This window comes from Heptranchias perlo, chromosome 13, assembly GCF_035084215.1.
Source record: "Heptranchias perlo isolate sHepPer1 chromosome 13, sHepPer1.hap1, whole genome shotgun sequence".
Classification (NCBI taxonomy): Eukaryota; Metazoa; Chordata; class Chondrichthyes; order Hexanchiformes; family Hexanchidae; genus Heptranchias; species Heptranchias perlo.
This window is the reverse complement of record NC_090337.1, coordinates 51,733,751-51,752,673: the sequence shown is the minus strand read 5'-3', so window position 1 is coordinate 51,752,673 and position 18,923 is coordinate 51,733,751. Positions and strand designations below refer to the sequence as shown.

At 41.1% G+C, this 18,923-nt stretch overlaps 1 protein-coding gene across 2 annotated transcripts; it reads right to left on the bottom strand.

Moving 5' to 3' along the window:
• Positions 1-6,049: 6,049 nt before the first annotated feature.
• LOC137331102 (SLAM family member 7-like) lies at positions 6,050-18,501 on the bottom strand. 2 transcript variants are annotated; one of them, XM_067994706.1, is made up of 7 exons: positions 18,309-18,501; positions 13,551-13,677; positions 13,107-13,460; positions 11,428-11,706; positions 8,238-8,345; positions 7,411-7,518; positions 6,050-6,286 (listed from the first exon to the last, which is right to left on the bottom strand). In XM_067994706.1, exons 1-6 carry the CDS (start codon positions 18,375-18,377, stop codon positions 7,460-7,462), a joined length of 996 nt encoding a protein of 331 aa, XP_067850807.1. In that variant the 5' UTR covers positions 18,378-18,501; the 3' UTR covers positions 6,050-6,286; positions 7,411-7,459. The 2 variants fall into 2 exon arrangements, with proteins under 2 accessions (XP_067850807.1, XP_067850806.1); XM_067994705.1 differs by having other exon boundaries at positions 6,050-6,283.
• Between the last annotated feature and the right edge of the window lie 422 nt (positions 18,502-18,923).

Genomic DNA, 18,923 nt, shown 5'->3' with positions numbered 1-18,923 from the left:
AATGGTGTTTGCCCTCTTGTTAGGGAAATTATACAGCACATTTTACATAGCTGGAAAGAGATTTCAGCACTGCAGTAACACAAAATGCACACTATAATTGCTGCTGAATCAATGCGAGTTCAAGATATAAGAATGCATTGAGGAGATAGCTTCACATTGTGTCACCTTCACACCAGCTGCAACCAATACAAAACCAACATTTTAACACATTGGTCATATTCAACATTCATTTTTCTACTGCAACAGCCTTCTTTTCAATCTTCCCACTTGATTTTTAAGATCTGTGATATTATCATAGTATAATACAGCACAGCAGGAGGCCATTCAGCCCATCGTGCCTGTGCCAGCTCTTTGAAAGAACCTTCCAATTAGTCCCACTCCCCTGCTCTTTCCCCGTAGCCCTGTAATTTTTTTCCCTTCAAGTATTTATCCAATTCCCTTTTGAAAGCTACTATTGAATCTGCTTCCACCACCCTTTCAGGCAGTGCATTCCAGATCATTACAACTCACTGCATAAAAAAATGTTCTCTCATGTCGCTTCTGGTTCTTCTGCCAATCACACTAAATCTGTGTCCTCTGGTTACCAATCCTTCTGCCACTGGAAACAGAGCAAATGAGGAGAAACTATCAAATCCATTCAGAATTTTGAACACCTCTATCAAATCACCCCTTAACCTTCTCTGCTCTAAGGAGAACACCCCAGCTTCTGTCCCAGGTCATTAGAATGATTTCACACTTTCCTCATTTCCTTTAGCACTGTTACTATATTTGATAGTTCAGTGTGTGTCTGTTGATGTATTACAGAGGGTTTGGTTGATCACATGGTACCAGCAGGCTCATGTTTGTCTTTGGACTGTATTCAATATTCAGATCAAGTTTATAAACTACTGGGTCTTTCACACTTCATGATTGATTAATAGTTATTAAGCAATATTTGCACAATGTTGGAATGCACAGCTGAATGAATGTTATCTACAATATACTCCAAAGACCAGAAAGGTAAAGTTACTGGTTAATATCACGGGTCACTTTATCACTGACTTAAAGTTAATCCCCACTGACACCCACCTTATTGCAATAGGAGACCAAGGGGGTAATTTTAACCCACAAGAACAGGTGGGCTGGGGGCGGGTGGGTAGTAAAAATTGTTGAATTGATCAATGGGATGGTATCCTGGCTCCAATACGCCCACTTCCGGGTTTAACTCAGGCACGTTAGGGCACGCAACAGAAAACCAGAAGACTCATCCCCACTTAAAGCCAACGGGCCGATACTTAAAGGGGCAATGTACCTCAGTGCGATATTTTTAATTTTTTTGTGTATTAGAAATGTAAAACGAATTTAACCTTACCTGTTCGGGTTTCCCATAGCTTCTGATTCCCATCAGGTGAAAGCAGGCGAGAAGGGCCGGATCCGTGAGGTGAGTGTCTTTATTGCACTGCTTGTGGGCCCGGAGGAGCAGGAGTGCTTCACCCAGGTGCAACAGGACCCCCGCAATTGGCCAACACCCCCCCACCCGATGGCTGGATCCTCTCTGATGGCTCATCTCGAATCTCCAAGGTCTTTGAAAGTGCCACCTCTTAGCTGCATCCCTATCTCTTGTCCATTGTCTCCACCCTAGTGGATCTATATTGCCTCTCTGTCCCTAACAGATTGATTTTAAAACCCTCATCCTGACCTAGAAATCCATTCGCGATCTCTGCCTACTCTATCTCCGGAACTTTCTCCGGCCTATGTCCCTTCTCACATCCACTGGTCCTCTGATTCTGGATTCCTATGCATCCCCTTCCACCCTTCCACACATGTCTTCGACCAAGAATAGCCACTTGATCAAAGGGCTACTAGTACCCCTACGAGAGGCAGTCCCTTCAGGAGAGTACACATTTATAGTATTACATTCCAGTGCTATAATATTTGGGGATGGGTAAAGGGAGCCCTTATTAAAAATATATATATATATTTATAAATCTCACCTACAGACTGTAGTTAGAAGTTTGTTCACACAAACAGTTATTCGAACACAAAATGTTTTACTATTGAAGCCAATACTTACAAGGAAATTGGAAAATTATTTGAAAAGTAAGAATATAAAAGGACACAGGGAAAGATCAAGGAAATGGGATTAGATTGTACAGCTGCACTTGAAGACCTAGCAATGATGGGAGCAATGCACTGAATTACTTTCTGCAATTTCTAGGATTCTGTGATTCATTCAAACACCTGTTTTATCCAGTTAATGTTGTATTCGTAACAAATAACATATATAAAAAGCTGTATATAAACAATATACAAGTGGGGCTTTGATTACCCACCATAATGAAGGGGAAACCCTAGCAGGTAAGAGATAAGGGCACATGATTCAGAGTCTCTCCCTGTTAAATCTGCCATAGTGAATGTTTGCTTAGCATCTGACAGGTCTAGTTAGATTGCCTAACTAAGTTCCAGGCATGTTTAGATAAGACTCTGTTTTTCTATGTGAAAAATGAGGTAAATTCTTCAAAGGAAAAATCCAGTCTGACTGCTGCGGGTTTCCCAAACTGAAGTCTTGACTATTATTATTGTCCTGGCCTGCAGCTAAATATCAGAGATACATGGGCAGGAAATTCTACCAGGCACTGAGAATCTAGATTGTTATTTATCATCCTGCATCAAGAACACAGAATCTATGAAAAAAAGAATCATTTAAAAACACTGAATTGTATTTTTGCTGGTTTGTGTAAAATTAAGGTACAAGACCGACATAAAGTTGTGCAGATAATGTAAAGTATAGAAAACCATGGTTCCCACAAATTATTCTTGTACAGTATACGTAACGATTGGTTTGTGCTGACATGGTAGCTTGTTATAGCACCAGATGTACATACTGTTCCCACACACATTGATTTGCCTGATCATGCACGTACTTGACATTTATTCAGAGCTGCAATTCAGACTTGCTCAGAACTTAGTTGATGTTGTTTTACCGAATTTCTGTTTGACGGTCTGTGAAATTGTAAAATAGCAAATTCTTAATTTTTTGTACAAAGTAAACTGCTTTTACTTCGGTCTTTGATCGGCACTTGCGCCCCAGTTCCCAGCGCACGAGTCTTGCACACCCAGTGGCAGCCCTAAGGCAGCGTTTCCCAAACTGTGGGGCGCGCCTCCTGAAAGATTCCAAAGGGGGGTGTGAAGAGGGTGGGAGAGGGAGGGGGACTGTGGAACGGTGAAATAAAAAAACCCAATGAACATCAAGTGGTGATGTCCCAGCTCATTCATGGGGCTCAACAATCTCCCAGTCCCTCACACTTCCCATGGAGATTACACAAGCTCCCTTTCTCGGCTGGTGTAGTGGGGGGAGGGGGTGCGGAGAGGAAAAGGAAGGGAGAGAGAGCAGCAAGAGAGAGTGAAAAAAAAATCAGAGGGCCAGGCTCCTTTCGCTCACTTCTGCACAAAGAGACTTTTATCTTAGCACGATTTTGATTTCTTTCCCTCTTTCCCCCCTCTCCGGAAGTCCCACGAAATGGCAATAGTGTCACTCCGGCAAATGACCAATAGACTGTGCGTGTGGGAGACACTTTGCCCGCCACACTTGTACACTGATGTAACGTTTATTTTGTGTGTTGGACTGAGTGCCAAGTTGAAGTACAATTCCTGCAGACTGTATTTCTTTTTTATATATATTATATTCCTAACAATGGATAAGTTTTTAACTGGAGTGAAAAGAAAAACAGAGTCAGAAATACCATCAACAAGCGAGACGGAAGAAACGACCTCCAAAGCAAAATCCAGGAAATACGATGAAGCATATCTTTCATTCGGATTTACAAGCACCGTGGTAAGCAGTGAAGACAGACCCCAGTGTGTTGTGTGTTTAAATATACTTACAGCTGATAGTTTAAAACCAAATAAACTGAGATGACATTTAGAGATTAAGCATAGAGATAAGCCTCCCACGTTCTTCGTTAGTAAACCGAATGAATATCCTGGTCAAAAAAATCATCTAATCAAAACTCCATCCATCCTTGCAAAGGCCCTATTAGCTTTGTATTGGGTTGCATACAGAGTAGCTCGGTGTAAAAAACCTCACATTATTGCAGAAGAATTAATTCTTCCTGATGCAACCGACATTGTGTCAACTATGCTTGGTGAAGCAAGTGCTGAACAAATCCGAAGTGTTCCTTTGTCTAACAACACAATAACTCGACATATAAGTGATTTGTCAGAAGACTTAGAAGAGCAACTAATTGAAAAGCTTCATAACATTCGCTTTGCTATTCAAGTGGATAAAGCCACTGGCAGCGGCAAAGATTGTCAGCTGATTACTTATGTGCGATACTTGGATAAAACAACAGTGAACGAGGACTTTTTTCTAAACCAGTATCAAACAGAGCAACAGCCGAACAGTTTTTCAAAATTATCAACACTTTTATGCTACAGGCCAATTTGAAGTGGCAGGACTGTGTTGGAATATATACAGATGGGGCAAAGGCTATGATTGGCAAACATAAAGGTCATGAGGCTTTGATAAGAAGGGAAGCATCAGATGCTATTTGGACACACTGTACGATCCATCGAGGTACGCAGGCTTCAAGTGATTTAAGTTCTGAGTTACTCGGGATGCTATCAACTGTCATTATCATTGTGAACTTCATAAAAACAAGACCTTTAAAAGCCAGACGTTTTGCTGCTATGTGTGAAGAAATGGGAGCCGATCACAAAGCACTGTTGTCTTATTGTGACTCTCGATGGCTATCATGCAGAAAAGTTTTGACACGTGTGTTTGAGCTCAGACACGAGGTAGGCATCTTTCTGGAAGAAGAAAAGCACGCACATGCAAAGAAATTCCACGATGGAGACTTTGTAATTAAATTGGCATATCTAAGTGATATTTTTGATAAACTGAATGGTTTGAACACACAAGGCACTCACACTCAAATTCTTCATAACGTGACATGTTCCCAAATCTCAAAACATTAATGGAAAATAACGAGTTGCAGAATTTCGGGCAAATACTGCAATGCATAAAAAAACACCTTTCATCATTGAGAAGTCACTTTCAGAAATACTTTTCGGGCACCAATATTGGAAAATATGACTGGATTAGAAATCCATTCAGCACAAGGACACCTGATGATGATTTTAATACTCTTGAAGAAGAACAGTATATAGACATGACTTCAGTTTTGGCTTTAAAACTACAGTTTTCAACCAAGACCCTGCCTAAATTTTGGTCAAGTATAGAAGAGTATCCACTTTTAAGCAAAAAGGCTATGCGCATACATCTTCCATTTCCAACTTCTTCTTTATGTGAAATTGGTTTCTCTGCAGTCGTCTCCATGAAAACAAAGTACAGGTCACAGCTGAACATCGAACCAGAACTAAGAGTAGCAATTTCCAAACTGCAGCCTCGTATAGAAAAACTTTGCAGAGAGAAGCAGGCCCATCCAAGTCACTGAGGAAAACAGTTTGTTTTATTTTTATACTTGTGATTTATTGAATTTTGTTTTAGGGTTTGTATTTAGTTAAGTTATCAGTAAATATATAATGTTTATGTTTATAGGGGGGCGCGAGAATGCTTGCCTTCACTACTGTGGGGCAGGAGCCAAAATAGTTTGTGAAACGCTGCCCTAAGGTAAGCTTGCAAAACTCACTTAAAATCAGTTGCTGAGGAGATCCACTAAAAAAACAAACAGTAGTCTTGAGGGTAAATTCAGTGATCCACACATACAGTGTGGCATCCCTATCTCTGAACCTCACTCTCTTCAAGCGCGTTCATTTTAGTGAATTCGGCAAGTTTAAATAGGGATAGCTGCTGGGTCCATTAGACCCACATGTTGTAAACAGGCCTGCAAGCACCTTTCTAAGGCCAATGTAAAAGCAGCTTTAGCTGAGGAGCACAGCAATACACATCTCTCTTAATAAGTCCTAATTATTTTTGGATGATGAAAGTGACGTTTTGTCACTGTTGCAGACCATTAGTACCATCTTGTTACTATTCAAGGACATTTATGGTATGTGTCATTACCAAATGCATGAATAATCTTTTATTAATGCCATTACATATCAAGCACATAATTTGCATTGTCAACCATCACTGATAAAAACACAGCTATAAATATTGAACAAAAAACAGAAGGTAGAGTTTTTATTGCTAAAATATAGAAGACAACAAAGGACTGAAGTTGAAGGTTATAAATTAGTCTTGCAGTTTAGCAACTGCTTGAGCATGTGTTCAGCGGTTACCGTCCTTTGTGAAGTCTAAATTAGGCTGTGGGACATGATTTCAGATCTGGTGTTTTCTTTGCTGCTGGTGAAAATTAATTGATCGCATTAGCAACAAATTCATATCGTATAAGGGAGAAGTAGAAAAAAAACTTTTATTCTGAAGAGCAGACTTTTATGGGATAACTTTCTAAATACATGTCATCAGCAGGGAACCTCACCACAAGGCAGAGCATGATGGAAAACTGTGAGGAACACACTTACAATTTTCTAATATACACTGCTGATGATTGCCGTCCAGTTTATATGATAGAGATTTCTAGACAGCATTCATAAAAATTAGACTGTGGCGCCAATACAGTCGAGTGAGAAACCTAATGTGTTCTCTGATATCATCTGAACATCTAGATTAGATTAGTTTTGTAATTCCATCTTCAGTATACGTTACCTTACATATTGAATAAATTACTTCTTGTTTTATTGCTGCATGAATTCCTGAGTTTTCATGTTTATTAACCTAGTTCCTCTTTCACCTCCATTTGTTGATGTAGTCCAAGTTTGAAGATCAAGGAAGAACTCCCCAGTTCTGAACAATGAGAACCGGGGTTTAAAGGGTTAAATTACGAAGACAGGTAGCATAAACTTGGTTTCTATTCCCTTGAGTTTAGACGGTTGAGGGATGATCTAATTGAGGTGTTTAAAATGATAATAGGTTTTATAGGGCAATATGAACTAAATGTGCAGAGACACCTGGGGATTCACATGCATAAACCTTTGAAGGTGGCAGGACAAGTTGATAAAGCTGTTTTTAAAATAAAAAAATACGGTATCTTGACTTTATAAATGGGGGCATAGAGTACAAAATCAAGGCAATTATGCTAAATCTTTATAGATCACTGGTTAAGCCTCAGCTGGAGTATTGTGTCCAATTCTGGGCAGGACACTTTAGAAAGGATGTCAAGGTCTTAGAAAGGGTGCAGAGGAGATTTACCAGAATGATATCAGGGATGAGGAACTTCAGTTATGTGGCGAGACTAAAGATGCTGGGATTGTTCTCCTTAAAGCAGAGAAGGTTAAGGTGACAATATGGTGGAATTGGTCTGCCCAAAATTCCACCCCCCCCCCCATCCTCCCAAATGGGCATGATGTCCAATTACCAGCGCGATTCATGCTGACAGCTCACTCATCAAATTTAAATAAGGCACTAACCTGAAAAGGGTTCGTGCCTCGTGCTGACATCATCGGGCAAGCAACACAGTCACCCTGCCCACTTCGCACCTGTTTTGGGCGCAAGTTGAAAGTCTTCCCCCACAGAAACTACAGGTAGTCAGAGGAGAAATTTTATATTTATTTATAATCTTCAATTGTTTTGTCAAGTCATAAATTGTATTCCTCCACAGTTGTAACTTGTACTGAACTAGCAGTAAATTCCCCTTAGAAGTCCACCAGAAAAGTTATGCCACTCCAGTGGAGGAGCTAGCACTGGCACAGATACAATCGGGAGAATGGTCTCCTGCACTAAAATTTTACTGATTCCAAGACTATACAGCACCTTTGGTGCATGTGCTGCACCAGGACATTTGATACACCAGAATCAAAGTGCTTGACAAAAAGGTGGCCTTTTAAGACACTATCAATGTTAAAGGTACTCGCTGTGGTAATAAATTAATTATAGATCCTGTGTGTATGAAATATTCTGCTGATGGAAGATCAAAAGGGAATTGGATATATATTTGAAAAGGGCTATGGGGAAAGAGCAGGGGAGTGGGCACAGAGCTGGCACAGGCATGATGGGCCGAATCGCCGCCTCCTGTGGTGGTTCTATGATTTTGCACAACCTCTGGTAATAAACCTGGATAAGAAATCTCATAAAAACAAACTCATTCGCATTTATTATGCAATATAAACAAAGTGCAAGGTAAAACACAAGTTTGCAATCAACAGTGGAACAATCTGGCTGGCTGATCAATCTGGTTTGAATGATAATAAGATCTCTTGATGTTTTATTGAGGCGGTTTCTAGATTATTCCACTTACTTTGCTGGTTTTGACGTCTCCAGATATTACAGAAAACAGCAGCAGAAGCTGAAGCCATGATAAAAATGACCATTGAACGAATTAACATAACTACCCAGAGATCTGTACCTGAAACACATTAGATTGTTGACCAAATGAAAGACGTTTAACATAATTCATATTTTATTTCATGTGTCTGTAGTTACTTTTCATTGGAGGAGAGAAGGTGGATTCTTGCTAAAATTGAAGAGGAATGCAAGTGGTTTGCTGAGCCCTAGATTCTCCATTGGGTTCATATATGTTCTTACCATGTTTTGGCGGCAGTATTGGCCATTCTTTAAAGGTGAAGGCTGACATTGATCCAACAATATGATATGGTGTATGAGAGTGCATTCACCATAACGAGTGGTTGTGATCTATTTTTAGAAATGGACCTGAGATCTCAGTGAGTCGTTGAGGTCCCAGGTTCAATCCCCAGTTTGTGCTAAGTTAACTGATCCCATCTGGGTTAGTGGTAGAGGTGCCTACAGTTTGCCTCAGCACCTCTGCTTCAGTCAGGGGAAAATCAGCTAGGGTTCACACCTCTGATCGCCATTCAATGATCCTTGCTGGAAGTACATATGTGTGGACAGCAGATGAGGACAGAATCAGTCTCAGCTATGGTTCTACCTGTGGCAGAATAGACTGTCTGCACCCACACATGGGCACCTGGCTGAGGTACTGGAGGGTGCCTGGGCACTTGTAGAACCATGCCCGGCAAGGAGTTGACATCCTCAGGAGGAGACAAGAGGGAAGAAAATGACCAAATAAATTGAACACTGGAAATGAACCCAAGATGGCAGAAATGTCAAGGCTAGGGAATACATAAGTATAAGATTCAATTAAATTAATGTGTCTAGATATCAGGAAATAGTAATTCAAGAGAATGAGAAAAGAATTGAGAAATAAATTAGGAAGTAAAATTGTACAGTGAAAGTTGCGGTGAATCAGGAAGCCAGATAATTGGAGTACTGATAATAGAAGTTCTACTGCAAACTATTAAAGTGTGGGATGAAATGAAGAATAAGACCATTGGAAAATATAAAGACAAATTAACAGATAAAATTGATGGGAAAAAAAGAATCAATGGACATTAGGAAATTTAATAGATTTTTGGGGTAAATTTTTAGCAAATACAATGGAACCTTCAATGTCACCATAATAATATGAGGGACGGGAGAATGGGTGGATAATTGATAGTCCCTCAAATTTAGGCACATTATTGAAGGCAGGTACAACATAAATGACTTAAACTGAATTTAATCTTTCTTGGGGTGTGGGTTGATTTATGTCAGACAGGAGACTGTTCTCAGCAAGTTGTATAATGAGGTAACGTCTCATACAAGGCTTTGATCTGTGAAAGTTCTGGTGGATAATCAGGGCACCAGGTAATTGGAGTGCTGATAAAGATACCAGTAATATTGCTCCTTGGTAACAAGTGAAGTGGAGAAAACAATAACAGGAACTAAAATGCTCTGTCACTCTTCAACAATGTTCACTCCAGACACCATGGGAGTGATTTTAAAATGGAGCCGGGAAGGGGGCGGGGGGTCAAATTGAGGTCGGGAAACCCATTATGTAGAGATGCCGGTGATGGACTGGGGTGGACATATGTAAGGAGTCTTACAACACCAGGTTATAGTCCAACAGCTTTATTTGGGCGCCCGGTAATTGGAGTGCTGATAAAGATACCAGTAATATTGCTCCCTGGTAACTAGTGAAGTGGAGAAAACAATAACAGGAACTAAAATGCTCTGTCACTCTTCAACAATGTTCACTCCAGACACCATGGTGTTGGGAAACCCAACCTGGTGTTGGGAAACCCATTAGAATGGGTTTCCTGGACATCCTTACGATTTTGACATAAGAACGTCTTTTATATTTTTTTGTCGATTTCCTGCCTGACTGACCGGCTGATTGACAGGCTGGTCTCAGTCAGACGGGAGACCAGCCAGGGAGAGGACGTCTACAGGTAAGTCTTTGTATGGATAGGGGGGTGCATGGGTGGGCATGGGGCATGGGTGGGCATAGGTTGGTACAAGGGTCGCGAGTCATGGGGGATGGGATCGGGGGTCAGTCACGGGGAGGGGTGTCGGGATCGGGGGTTCGCGATCGTTGAGGGGGAGGATTGGGGTCGGGTCCGCGATCAGGGGTTGGGGGTCCACGATCTTTGGGGGGGTCGGTGCAGGTGGGTTTGTTGGGCCTGGGGGAAGCGCTCCTGCTCCTCCTGGCCCACGAGCTGTGCCTTTCTAGGAACTTACTTGTTAGTCTCCAGCCTTTTTGCCTCCTTTCATGAGGTGTAAAACAGAAGGCCCGGGAATCCATCCGCCCCCCCCCAGGGTTGAAATTGGGAATTGGTGAAAAATGGAGGCCTGAACCCTCCTTGAAAGGTTTTAAGGCCTGACCCGCCTCCTGGGAGTGGGTTGGTCGCCCATCCCTCGTCCCGCCCCGTTAAAAAATGGAAGTGGGCGGGTTGGGGGAGGGTCTGAAATGATGGTGATTTTCAATGCCCCCTGCCCCCAACCCACCTGATTTTTTTAATTTAAAAATTGAGCCCTTACATCCCAACTAAACTCTGAAAAAAGTACTGACTCCTCACTTTCAATTCCCCTCTATCTATCTAATGTGTCTCTTTCCATCCTCCCTAGGATTCATCAAAATTGTTTTCATTTTGGGAATATATCCTGCCATTTTATTGGATATATTTTTTAATTTAATCCAACAAATTTAGTAACTGAATAACAAGAATGCTTAAACCACATGAATTCTGGTATCCAGCATGGGCCAAGCAAGTTTTCTGTTCCTCCATTTTAAATGGAACAAATCACTCCTTATCACTAGTTTCACTTTAATTCAGGACTCACTTTAAAAAAAAATTGAATTGCAAGTATTACTACACATAATTAGTATAATATCTCCACTGCTATTAACTGGTGTCAGGAGGACATTGCATTGATACTGGGCAGGGCAGCCACTTTAACCTACAAAAGGCAGAACAGCAACTTATACAGCACCGTTAGTGTAGGAAAATGACCCAAGCTACATCAGAATGTGATCGTGCAGAGGTATGGGAAAACCCTCCAGCTGTTAATTTATATAATGAAATTAGTCTCAACGCTACGGCACACAGTTTGAATTCTATTGTGGTGTAAGCAACTTCACAAACGCTCACCTTTAGGATCATTCCCATTACACAGTTCGGTTATCACTGGGTTACTGGTTGCGTTACTAACTGGGTTCTCTGTTACACATCTGTATGCACGTTGTTCCTCTTCATTAACATGGTTTATCACCAGTATTGCCCCATTATGTATCCTGTTGCTGGCTCCAGGTAAGTGATATTTTTGCCAGTAAAATGTGACATTGGTTCCCTTGGAAACAGAGCAGCTGAGAGTGATATTTGGAGTTGAACAGTTACCAATAATTACTGCCACGGGCTGGGAAACTGGTTCTGAAAAAGACAGAATACAATGGACATGGAACCTGTTTATTTTAAAATAGTGATCTTCACCAAATGATGCATTCCCTCCATCGATGCTGTAATGCATAGCCAATTAACCAAAGTGGTGTCTGCAGGGGATGAAATTCCTCTTTCAATGGAAAAGAGGAGAACGTCTGTTTTTTCCATAATTACTCACCCGTTAACAGTATCACAAGAACATGCCAGATTGAAATATGCAATTTCTGAGAATGTGATTGACGAGTCTTTAAATAAGGAGAAAAACAGGCATCCTTCTGTGTTTTTATTAAGAGAAATTTCATCCTGTAAATATCTGTAAAAGACAGATTCTGACTTGCCAGTAGATGTGACTGACTGAAAAAGTCTCAATTCACAGGCAATGCTTTTAAAAGGTGCAATGTTCATGAAAAAACATTTGGCAAACTTTTGTTTTCGCAAGGATATTGCTTTGCTGTGTTTTGACACAAATTATACCACCATGTTCATTTGTGAAGATTTGCCAAACACGATCACATGAATACAGTGTCCATTAAACTGGTTTCCATAAACACTGGGGCCCAGAGGTTCCTCCAGCTCTGCTCCATTGATGGAGGAGCAGTGGACCTCTGGCCGCCCATCTTCTCCAATGTTGACCTCAACACAAATCACACGGATCGGGTCACGTACATAAAGGCATCCCCTGCACTCTACAGTGTCCAGCTGATGAGTGGGGTTGGGGAGGGGCAAGAATTTGGAAGCCTCACCTTATCGTTCTATCGGGAAAAGCTGGCCATTCTGGCCAAAGATTAGAATGGTCTTTTTTTAAAATTGCTGCCGTTTCATTCTTGCCAATTGGAAACCAGCGTGAGGTCCCCACTTCTGTGGTCACTTACCAAGCACGTCCATAACATGCAGGCCTACTTTCTGTGGGCTTCAAGAAAGATGGACCTACTGAGATTTCTGGTGACTGCATCGTCCTGCGAGTCCTGCCTCTTTCAGTGATATCAGGATGGAAGGGGGTGAGTGCAGGTCCTCCTTGTCCTATTGGACTTTTGGATTGTAGGGAGAAGGCGGCAGAGAGCTGGCCGAACAGGGTCCTGCCCCAATATCCTGCCCTCCCATGCCCTTTCAGTTGAGTTTTATGTTGAGTAACAAAATCTAAAGATATTTAACTGCTTTGAACTCTGTTTTGAGGGCAGCGTTAAATACTTTTGTTCCAATAACAGCTTGAAACTGGCATATCCAGAACCTAACAATGCATTTCAGTGGGGAGGAGAAGGAATTTGTGCACCAACAATAAAGGAAGGGAAGGGACTTGTTATAGTACAATAGACAAATACCATTTCACGAACAGTAAAAATTTCCCAACAGTAACTTTAAACAGAGTTTTCTAAGATTATTAATTAACTTACCAAATACGTGGAGCTTGAAAATATTTCGATTACTGCTCACCAACTCTGTGCGGTAGTAGTTGAATTCTATTTCGTACTCTCCAGTGTCGTTGACCTGTACATTGTACAGTATTACAAAACTGCCTCCCTGTATTTGTATTCTGTCTTTATATAAGGGGTGTATACTGTGTGATTTTTCAGATGTCCATCCTACTATTTTAGTAGTAACTGGGAATTTGATTCGAAATGTCACTTCATCTTGATCTCTGCCTTGGTTGTTTACAGAGAAGTGGACCTCGTCTCCTACAGCGACAGTAGTGATTGTACCTGGGATGGCCTGTGTTACTGCTCCACACACTGTAAGCAGATGCAATACTAGGGAATAAAAATTGCATTTGGATTTCAGTACCGATTATTGTTTAGAATCTGTACAAAAATGGTGTTAATATGATGCAGTTTCATTACCTGGGATTAAAATCGTCATTTTTATAATGTTTAAGAAATGTTGCTCCTGATATCTGTACATGTTCCTGTTCTCTGTGTGATTTCCACCTTGGGTTCCTTTCTGTACTAGAAGCATTTGTCTCTCTTTCTGTAAAACAAACGTCTTCTCTTGAAATTTGCGCAACCCAGGCTCGTGGACAATCCGTTTGCCCCAGTTAAGCGTCAAGATGTCTGTTTGACATTTGTTTTTAGTGAATTTTATACTTTTATTGGGAGGAATCCTTATATTTTTAACCCAGATAATAAAACAGGAGAAAAGGCAGAAAGCTACTTTTTAAAAAAAAAACAGATGGAAGGGACGTCCCCTTTTTGCGATGATGGGGGAAGCCATGCCTTCCTTCTGCATTTTAACAAAATAAATGCAAAAAAAATAGCAGCCGTGAAGCAGAGGTAGAATTTTGCGAGCCATTTAGAGCACACATTTCCTTCAGTTTACATATAAATCACTGGGATCCTGAGGTGATTTACTACCTGCCTGGAGTAAATTAAAATGTGAATTTAAAAATGGAATTTAATTTGGAAATAGGTATAAATATTGCATTTAAATACACAGTTATTTAGGGAGATCAGTGCTGAACTAGAATTATATTCCAAAATGAACCAGGTTGAACATTCTATGTTTGCTTTTATGACTATTTGAACTGAGTGCAATTCAGGACACTTGAGATCCTGATCCTGTCCCTTTGCCTTTTAAAAATGCTCATACGGAATGACATTATTCTCATGTTCCTTGTGCATATGGAAGTACAAAATACACCTTAGCATCTCTGCATTTGAATGGAGCCATAAGCGTCAACTTGGTTTAGTTGGTAGCACTCTTGCATCTGGGTCATATGGTGATAGGTTCAACCCCTACTCCAGAACTTTACCTCATAATCTCACAATACTCTAACCTCAGATTTCCTATGCTGCTGAGGTCTGCAGAAGGAATTTCCCTCCCTTCATCAAGATAGATGCACCAACATAGATGAGAATCCTGTCAGGAGCCCACCAAAAAATATTCCTGTGAACCTGACCCAGGGACATAGTGGGGGTGGAGCGCAGGCATAGGGCTGGCAGAAAAATCGACCCTAGTGAATGCCTTTGATCTCATGTCTAATATTTGCCCATATGAATACAGCGGTGTAGTGGTTACTGCACTGGACTAATAACTCAGAGGGAGGTGAAGTCAAATCCCACTGAGGCAAAGTTGTGAAATTGAATTGACTAAATCTGGTAATAGTACGAGAAAACAATGACCGTGAAAGCTGTTAGATTATTGCAAAAGAACTAACTGCTTCACAAATGTCCTTCAGGGTAAGGGACCTACCAACCCTTATTTGGTCTGGCCTACACATGACCTCACCCGCACAATGTTGTCACATTTTGAGATTTTTGGCAATTTTTCAGTTATGTTTTTGAAGCAAGATGTATTCACATAAGTTTAAAATAAAAACTTAGTTAAAGATGGTTAGAATGCTATTGAGCTGGGCGTTGAAGTTGTTTCCCCAAAGACTGAAGTCAAAACGCTGTTTGTTGGCCTGTTTTGCTACTTGATAAACACCTCACACTCTCAACCCATTGTGTTGGGAAGTCCCTGCTGCAAGAGGCTTGGCAGAGCTTGTCAGGCACAGACACTGCCCTCTGGTTATGAAGATTGGGAGATAAAAATAGGGGCAGAAACATACATTGGCAGTCAGGTATTTAAACAGAAAGTTGCTAGGGCAGGCTTTTGTCCAAACTCTCATGATTAGGATGAAGTAGAGTAGTTAGAAATGATTTTGCTTAAATCGAGCAAGATGACTCATTGATGTGGGAAAGTATACCATGTTCTTTATTTTGCATTATTACACAAAAACTGTTGCACTGGATGTTCATTTGCTGTCTATGAAATAAAGCAACTTAATGATTTTTGTTTTGCCTTCAAAAGGATGCAGAAGTACACATGGGGACATGTGCAAAAGAGGTGATATCCAGTTTGTGCATCAAGGGAGGCAGATTGTTACATCTCCCGGGTTATGCTATTGTTAAGTGGATATTGGGCAGTGTGAGTCAACTCTGGCATGCAAAGAACATGGGGTCCATTCATGGGAGTGACTGATGCCATTGAACCTGAGAAGGTAACATTGATTGACTCTGAATGCCCTCCGAAGTGGCCTAGCAAACCACTCCATTGTAAAACAAATGCATCAAGAAGGCAACCCACCAGCACCTTCTCAGGACAACCAAGGATGGGCAATAAATATGGCCCTGCCAGCATTTCCCACATTTATAATGAAAATAATTTATAATGGGGAACAAGGAAATGGCAGAGCAATTAAACAAATACTTTGGTTCTGTCTTCATGGAAGAGGATACAAATAACTTCCCAGAAATGCTAGGGAGCAAAGGGACTAGTGAGAAGGAGGAATTAAAGGAAATCAATATTCGTAAAAAAAATAGTGCTGGAGAAATTAATGGGACTGAAAGCCGATACATCACCAGGGCCTGATAATCTGCATCCCAGAGTACTAAAAGAGGTAGCCATGGAAATAGTGAAGTTGTCATCTTCCAAAATTCTATAGATTATGGAACAGTCCCTGTAGATTGGAGGGTGGCAAATGTAACCCCACGATTTAAAAAAGGAGGGAGACAGAAAACAGGGAACTACAGACCGGTTAGCCTAACATCAGTAGTAAGGAAAATGCTAGAGTCTATTCTAAAGGATGTGATAACAGGTCACTTAGAAAATATCAACAGGATTAGACAAAGTCAACATGGATTTATGAAAGGGAAATCATGTTTGACAAACCTACTGGAGTTTTTCGAGGATGTAACTGGTAGAATAGATAAGGGAGAACCAGTGGATCTGGTTTATTTGGATTTTCAGAAGGTCTTTGATAAAGTCCCACAGAAGAGGTTAGTGTGCAAAATTAAAGCACAAGGGATTGGGGGTAATATACTGGCATGGATTGAAAAATGGCTAACAGACAGGAAACAGTAGGAATAAATGGATCTTTTTCAGGGTGGCAGGCGGTGACTAGTGGGGTACCGCAGGGATCAGTGCTTGGGCCCCAGATATTCACAATATATATCAATGATTTGGATGAGGGAACTAAATGTAACATTTCCAAGTTTGCAGACGACACAAAACTAGGTGGGATCGTGAGTTGTGAGGAGGATGCAAAGAGGCTTCAAGGCGATTTAGACAAGTTGAGTGAGTGGGCAAATACATGGCAGATGCAGTATAATGTGGATAAATGTGAAGTTATCCACTTCGGAAGGAAAAACAGAAAGGCAGAATGTTATTTAAATGGTGATAGATTGGGAAATGTTTGTGTGCAAAGGGACCTGGGTGACCTTGTACACCAGTCACTGGTGCATGGTGCAGGTGCAGCAAGCAGTTAGGAAGGAAAATGGTATGTTGGCCTTCATTGCAAGAGGATTTGAGTACAGGAGCAAGGATGTCTTACTGCAGTTATACAGGGACTTGGTGAGACCACACCTGGAGTATTGTGTGCAGTTTTGGTCTCCTTACCTAAGAAAGGATATATTTGCCATCGAGGGAGGGCAGTGAAGGTTCACCACACTGATTCCTGGGATGGCAGGACTGTCGTATAAGGAGAGACTGGGTCGACTCGGCCTGCATTCACTCGAGTTTAGAAGAATGAGAGGGGATTGAAACATATAAAATTCTGACAGGGCTAGACAGACTGGATGCAGGGAGGATGTTTCCCCTGGCTGGGAGGTCTAGAACGAGGGGTCACAGTCTCAGGATACGGGGTAGGACAATTAGGACTGAGATGAGGAGAGATTTCTTCACTCAGTGGGTGGTGAACCTGTGGAATTCTCTACCACAGAAGGCTGGGGAGGCCAAGTCACTGAATATAATTAAGAAGGAGCTAGATAGATTTCTAGACACAAAAGGCATCAAGGGGTATGGGGAGAGAGCGGGAATATGGTATTGAGATAAAGAATCAGCCATGATCATATTGAATGGCGGAGCAGGCTCCAATGGCCGAATGGCCTATTCCTGCTATTTTCTATGTTTCTATTAAATGAAAACAAATAGTAAACCCCTGTGGTCTAGTGGTAGGTTTTGCCCCATATTACTTTGCAGTATCTAAAAAGTATTTGGCCTCCATTTCTCAAAGCATGTTGGCTTCACTAATAAATTTTACTACTACCGATGCAGAAGAAAAGAAATACGTTTCCATCCTAGTTATCAGCAATAACAGGAATAAATAGTAGCAGCCAAGTGACATCCTCTTCGACGCTTGTAATGTATCATTTGTAGTTAAAATCAATAGGGCAGCCTAAACTTTAACTTTCACCCTTTATATACAGGATTATTTAAATATAGAAAATGGAATCAAAGTTACATCATAAAGAGAATTAATTTTTTTATATAGGACTCAACCACCAAGACTCTTGCTATATTTAACACTAAGGTAAGCCTTGTCTTACTTTCAGTTTAACAAAAAGTCAAGATCAAGATAGTAAAATTTTACCTTGTGTCACAAAATGTGCTCCCAGAGGGTATCGTTGAATCTGTTTTAAAATAATTAACTACATTCTGTAGATTTGCATTTTTTAAGAATAAAGCTGTTTTAGAAATAGAAACCATACTTCTATAAACAGAAAGATCATTGCACTCATATCAGGAAGTGGGGATCATAGCTTTTTTTTTGTTGTTTCATTTCATGGCCAGTTAGTGACCATAACACCTTTTATGGTGATCGAGATAGATGTGGCCATCACCTTCATTTTTTCCATGAGTGGCATTGCTGTTCTGGCTGCATAACAAGCTTCCTTCCATCTCGAAACCATGTTTGTGTTACTCCTTAGTGTTTTGTCATTGCCTTTAGTAGTTTCAACTTCTGCTGCAATTACACAGATAAAATAATGGCTTAAATTTAATACAAAAATTTAAACTCTTAAAAGACAAATTGAGATTTTAGTTTTTTTAATGAAGTTGGCCACTGAATGGCCTACTAAACCTATATGCCTATATTTTCTACTTGGGTAGAAAATTGCACGGTGGGCTTTGTCCACTGACTCTGGCATATTTTCCAGCGATGCTGCCAATCCTTGCGTCCAGCGAGGCTATGGTGGTAATGACAGAAAATGTGAAGACAGTTTGCATATGCCTGGCCATATATGGGGGCCGATTTTCGGATGGCCGAGCGGGTGCGTTGGGAGCGGGGTGGGGGGCTCTGAAAATGGCGGAACCCCGGAGCGGGTTTAGAGCCCGGCTCCAACCCTCTAACTTCCGGGTTCCCCAATGACGCGTTCGGGTGCGTGTGCAGCTCCTGCATGTGGGACTCCCACTGGCAATTAAAGCCGGCGGGATGATAATTTAGATACTTATTTAGC

Coding starts and splice junctions, on each gene's coding strand:
- LOC137331102 (XM_067994706.1), bottom strand. CDS start 18,377: ATGGTTTCGAGATGGAAGGAAGCTTGTTATGCAGCCAGAACAGCAATG. Junction 11,707..13,106: donor TTTCAAGCTCCACGTATTTG/GTAAGTTAATTA, acceptor TGTCTTTTTCAG/AACCAGTTTCCCAGCCCGTG. Junction 8,346..11,427: donor TAATGGGAATGATCCTAAAG/GTGAGCGTTTGT, acceptor AATGTGTTTCAG/GTACAGATCTCTGGGTAGTT.